Source organism: Monopterus albus, unplaced genomic scaffold (genome assembly GCF_001952655.1).
Source record: "Monopterus albus unplaced genomic scaffold, M_albus_1.0 scaffold1.1, whole genome shotgun sequence".
NCBI lineage: Eukaryota > Metazoa > Chordata > Actinopteri > Synbranchiformes > Synbranchidae > Monopterus > Monopterus albus.
In genome coordinates this window covers 2,110,940-2,117,366 of record NW_018127881.1, presented here as the reverse complement: position 1 = coordinate 2,117,366, position 6,427 = coordinate 2,110,940, and the positions used below count along the sequence as shown (strand labels likewise).

At 40.3% G+C, this 6,427-nt stretch overlaps 1 protein-coding gene across 3 annotated transcripts in view; it reads right to left on the bottom strand.

Moving 5' to 3' along the window:
- Positions 1–6,427, bottom strand: part of LOC109959359 (ras-related protein Rap-1A) — a 22,494-nt gene that overhangs the window by 10,578 nt on the left and 5,489 nt on the right. For all 3 annotated transcript variants that reach the window (XM_020598679.1, XM_020598770.1, XM_020598857.1), the window contains exons 2-4: positions 3,433–3,521; positions 2,778–2,846; positions 2,445–2,501 (exon numbers count right to left, since the gene is read on the bottom strand). In XM_020598679.1, coding sequence (XP_020454335.1) covers positions 2,445–2,501; positions 2,778–2,846; positions 3,433–3,489 — 183 coding nt within the window. In that variant the 5' untranslated portion in view covers positions 3,490–3,521. The remainder of the gene's footprint in view (positions 1–2,444; positions 2,502–2,777; positions 2,847–3,432; positions 3,522–6,427) is intronic.

Genomic DNA, 6,427 nt, shown 5'->3' with positions numbered 1-6,427 from the left:
TCAACAACAGGGTTGTATAAATGCCATATGGTGCTCACTATGGTTAACACATACCATCGGTGGAGGACTGACTGCAGGCAAAAGCTTGTTTAACTGCTGCATTTTTTTTTTAACTCACTAAGGCTTTATTGCACATATAGTAACAAGCTATAGAATTGTTAAAGCTGAGTCATGTTTCACTTGAGCCGATGTCAAGCTCTGCTCCACAGCCTCTGCCTGCGGTCTGCCCTCGGTCAAACACCAGAGGCCAGATGCATAAACAATGTGTACACACAAAACCCATGTGTATGCCGATATGTAAAAACACACCATGTCTGTGAATAATGTGTGCACCTCATGCATACTTCAGAGCACACGTACACATGGTTTGAGTAAATGCAACATCACTAATCTAGCAATAAGTCTTTACAGGTGTGTGATTAAGTTATAATACACTACTCCTCTGCTCCAAACTGACAGTACTGATAGCCTCAGAGCAGCTCTTCTTCTGTTCCTGAACCCTGAACAGAAACTATCAAATAAATCATCCTTTCTCCACCTCTCAGTCTCACACTCACACTGACTGAAATAGTGCTTCTTCTTTAGCAATGCTTTCATTGCCGTGTCTAATACGGGACTGAAATAGTGCTTCTTCTTTAGCAACGCTTTCATTGCCGTGTCTATGGTTCAGAGAACACTTCCATATGCAAATGACTGATTAAAGGGATGTCTACATGCATTTATGGCTGAAGGTGGTAGTGGAAAAGAAGCTCACACACATACACCCAATTCCACTATAAGTGGAGATTTATAAAGCAGAATCAGGCTTTATACTGCAAATCTGATGAAACAACGCATAAGCTCACTTCTTTCTTAATGCATACACAGTTTCAGTCATTGATCTACACCAAGTTTTATGCATCTAACCCCAGGAGAAGCCACCCCATAAACACCAAAACCATGCTGTTCAATCTACTAATCTCACTCATATAGGCCTACTGATAAAATGCTCCTCACAAACAGAGAACCCAAGGAACTTGAAGTCCGTTGCATCAGTGTGCCCAAATCATTTTTCACATTAGAGCAAACTGTTTTTTTGAATATTTTTACTTGCATATGCTAATGAAATGCTCACACCATAGAGCCCTTATTTAACCAGTCAGCGATGTGCAGCACTGCAGGCCCAACCCTGATAGCTCTTGGACCTTCAGAGAGCAATACCCCCACAAAGTAGGTACTTATATTTTTTTAGGGATAGAACCACACTCCAAAACCAAATTTAGGCCGTGGATGCTCCGGTGGAAACGCAGGTAGAGGAACTACAGTATGTTCCAAAACAAGGTTCCTGCTCCGAAATAGAGCATATGAGCGGATTGGAGCAGTGAGAATTTCTGCTCCTCGCTCACAGAGCTCTTCGCCCGTTCTGCCTCTCTGCTCAAAGCCACACCAGGCCACTCCGTTCATTATCGCTCAATGCTCAACTCAGACTGGCTCTAGTTCCACTCAAATCATACCCACTCAATCCAAAAAAGGGGGGCAAAAAAATCTGCATGTACTTCACTTTTAGCCTAAACCGCAACCTTGCATCCCAAAGAACTACTTTTTTCCAAACAGAAATGATTTATTTCAAATTTCAGTTAGGCTGATGTAACAAGGAACACACTACAAAGTCATGGGTAAAATTCTATGAATCAATGGGCCTAATTAAATATAAATACATAGTACATCTGTATGACCTTTCAGTTTCCTTTTTAGAGTACTTTAGGAACTCCATTATTGAGCTCACAATGGCTGATTTTTGACTGAAAAGTATTAGATGACATAGGTCGACACACCCTCTGCTCTGCGCTCTGTCCAAAATCCACCTGCTTGTGCTCCCCGCTCGCTTTGCTCATATGCTCTGCTCCCCAGGGAACGTTCCTCCGGTGGAAACAGGGCTACAGCAAGCAATCTGGAGACATCACCCCAGGCTCTGCGCATCTGTAATAAGCTTTTTTTAAAATAACTATTTGCATACGTTCTACAGACCAAATGATTATTTAAGATATCTTGGTCCAGCTTTTTCACAGTACTGTGAAGTGAACACTATCAGCACCTGTCAAGTTTCCACTAGAAACAGATATCAACATGTTAACAACCTTCCTATAGCATCGGCTAGTGTATCCTTACTCACTCTTCCAGCATACTTGTCCTATCAGTTATGCATTAAAGAAACACCATACACTGAAAGAGTGCAAAATGTGAAGAAAACATTTTAGTGCATCAGGTTTGTGCGATTTCAGATACTTTATCTGAAGAAAACCACATTATATGTATTTTTACCTTTCCTCAAAATATTTACAATACATCCGATAAATTACTGTTCTGGAAGACAGTTTCCCCATTACCTAGAGAGCCTGTTAAACAGTGTATCTCAGGAATCCTTTCACACAGAAAATCTGGGTATTGACATCAAGTTCACTTACTGTGCCTGCTGTGTCAAGAATTTCAAGCATACATTGCTGCCCGTCTACCTCCACTTGCTGTTGAGAAAAAAAACAGAAAAATGGACTAAGGTCAAGTAATTTCAAGTTGCATAATATTCTGTTTAAAATAGAGCACACTATCAAAGGCAGAGAGAGACAAGCAACATGAAGACATAAATGGTAAGAAAGAAAAACTGAAGTAGAAAGAAGGCTGTGACATGACAAAACAGGAGTACAATATCATGACATTAACATGAAGAGTAGCTGCCAACAATCAGCTCACTCCCAACCAGTACTCCCTGCCTCACATTCCCCTCCTCGTGGGATACTTACCTTTCTGTACGAGTCTTCTATTGTAGGGTCATATTTTTCCACAAAGATTCCCTGTACAAACTGAACTGTCTGTAAGAAAAGAGACAGAGCAAGGCAACATCAGATCAATGTGACCTTCAGGGCACAAGTACAAAATGTGACAAATATGGCCAAAGGGCCACATCTCCTAGTTGTGCTTTGAGTCACACTGGGTTCACCAACTTTCATTACAACAACCTGACAGGACATCTGGAGTCAGGACGTTAATGAACATCGTAGGACACAGACAAGATGCAGAGAGAGTTCAACTAAAGCAGAGTACATTCATTTTATTGGCATCTGTGACTATATGCAGACAAAACATATGTGCTGTGCTATATAAATGACTGTGCTTAGTGGTAAGTTTACATTAGGGGCAGACAGAATTCACCTGATAACTTCTTCGGGTCATGTACATGTCAGGAAACAGAAACTTATTACCAAATTTAGTTAAAATAGAAATTTAGGAAGGGGACAACTTCACATGTGCTCCTCTGACTGGTCTTCTTTTACCAGTTTCCTCCAAAAGACAGCCACATGTCTTGCTGCTTCACCGATAAGCGAGAGTCAAACACACTACAGATGTGTCAGAGACATAGGAAGGCAGGAAGGGGATCAGGAGGGACTGGATACTCACCAGAGCGGATTTGCCCACACCTCCAGAGCCTAACACCACGAGCTTGTATTCACGCATGGCAGGATTGCTTCACTGGACAGCCCAACAGTCTGCAGTGGACAGAGAGGGAAAAGAAAAAAAAATGGGACACACAAAATGAGAAAGGTGTATTAAAAAAAAGAAAGTTTAAAAAGGGATGAAACAAAACAAAAAACTTCTGCTCAAAGTAACTTGGTTTTCAAGCAAAACAAAGGATTTTCTCAGTCTAGTCTGAGTTTTTCCACTGCAGAAAGGAAGGATTCTAGTCATTCCTGGAAGTTATGGAAAAGACGCAGCACAACAATAGAGGAAACACCCATTAGTGGAGCCGCTCTGGGTGGAGGTGAGGAGTATGTGACCCCTCTCTAACATGAACCACCGCTTTGGGGTGTTATAGGGGGGGGGGGGGGGGGGGGGGACTGAAGAGAAGATGACACATCTGGCAGAAATTCCTCCAAATTACAGTCTGGCCTCAATATGCCAAAACACACCCTGATGTCAGATTTTTAATCACACACTCATTTGCTGTATTGTAAAACAGCAATACATCATCGGGTTTCTGATTAATGACAAAACAGCTGAGGGAAGTGGAAAGGAAATGTTGAAAACCACTGGAATAGCCCTTTAAGGGACACGGCGGCTTCGAGTCACTGGCGCACACTGTGGCATAAAGTCATTTGGGTTAGCCAGATAGGTTACTACATAGTGAGACTCCCTCACCAAGGTTTAGTTGTAGCTGGTTTCAGATACTTTGTCTGCTAACACATGATGGATTTTACAATGGAATATATTTTCTCAACTCATGGAGAAATACTTTTCCTTGAACATGACTCTCACTGGGCAGTTACAAAACAAGCCATGTATTACTCTTAGAGCTTCCGCTGACATTATACAATCAACTACATCTCCATCAATGAATAAAGTAAAACCAATAATTAAAATAAACCTCCCTACCCCAGACATGCTCCCAGTCCTTCAGCACACAACTCATGTACTGCGAACATGCAAAAACAGATAAAAGAACCATGAGAAATTAAATGACAAAAAAGAAAGATCCCTAAATTATTTAAAACCCAACAAGCACTGGAACAATTGATCTGTTGCTCTGACAAAGATACAAATACAACATGAGTCACAGCCGTTTGCTATGACTGGAAAGAGCCAAAGGAGTTGAAAATCAATTTCACAACACTGAAAATAGATCTGACTTTCATTAATAACTCAAAAAGTGGCACATACAGTGTATCCCTGGATCTTGACTTATACATACATGCCTTTATCATAACAATGTGGAAGTAGTTAGTAAAATCTCAAATTGCACCGGGGGCCAAAACTCAAAGCACACTTTAGGTTGCGGGCTGAACAGGATAAACATTTATTGAACAGACTAAAACTAAAAGGTTTTTTGAACATAAATATGAATGGAAACAGGGTACAATATTATTCCAAAATAAATAAACTTAAAATCATCAACCGTATTTCTGCTAAGGGTCACATTTACAGACACCTGCTTTTTGTCTGGACACAAGACGTCACACACTTTCATCATGCAGCTCTTCAGAAACTCTCCCTTGGTAAATGGCCGGGCTGATTTTCTCCTCTGCCGCAATAAAACCTGCTTTGTATGAATTTGTATGAATATAACCACAGGTAGATGATAACAGTAAACACAATCATGAGCATACTGGGCATGGTATTACACCATCCTGTGGCCCTCTTCTCGTACCCAGTCTCGAACCCACCTACTGACACTGCCACCCCAACAGAAGGGCCAGGAAACACACCTGTCAGTTATTATCTGGACTAATTTTTTGCATCGTTGATTAATAACCAATAACAAATCATTAATAATTATTAAATAACTTGATTATTCTTTTCTTGATTGGTTAGATTTTTTTTTAAATCTGAATTTACCCATATTCTTAAATTGCCCAGTTTCCTAGAGTTCAATGTTAGATTTTTAAATGTCTATTAGTCCAAAACCCCAAAATGACAAATAAATTATTCAATTTTCAAAATATTTTTCTGTCCATTGACTAATAGGTTAATTAGCTGTTTTAGCTCTGTTTTGGGAGTTGCAGACCATGGCAGTTGCCATCCTTATGGCTAAATGTACCACATTTTTCCATTTACTGATACAGCTGACCTGTGGCTGTGCAAGTCTCAAACTTTCTTCAGGAAAAAAAATATATATTAAACACCAGGTTTTCTTTAGTACACATCAGAGGACTGGTAGCTTGTTTTAATGAACCTTGATCTCAAAACTAGGGAGTCATCCTTTTTTTTAACATCAAGACTGAGATGAAAATCACAAAGTGGCTGAGATTAAAATCAGATCGCAAGCAAAACGGTATAGCATTGCTTGCTAATCAGCTCTTTTGCAAACCATCAAAAGCTAAATCGCTAGCCATTGTTGGAAGCAGATGATCCCCTCCTACACTGATCTTTTTAAAGCACACTCCATTGAAATACTCGGGGGCGAGGACAAAGAACTAAAGGACTTCCAACTTCAATCAGCAGCAGTGACCATGGGGGATATGAAGTGTGGACTGTGAATAATTCATATGCACTAATCCTCTATACACAATGAAGTTCTCCATGCATGATTACAGAGGAGCCATCAGGAAGAGAAAAAAAAACAAAAAACAAAATGGCTACGGAAGAGCTGTGCAAACGACATCGACTGCAAGCTCATGTAAACATTCAAGAAACGTGTTACATATACACTGCATACACAAAATGTCACCCCTGGATTTAGGTTAGGCCTCAGCTACATGCATGTCATGTTTCTGTGGAAGACAGAGCATCAGCAGACTGACAGCAGATTAAACAATGACATTAATTAACAATATGGTTCCACAAAAGCCAACGACAGTCACAAAAGGACCACTTAAACACAAGACAACCTTTATAAATAGGGTGCTCTTATGGTATACATAGCCAGCAGTTACAGTGGGTACGGAAAGTATTCAGACCC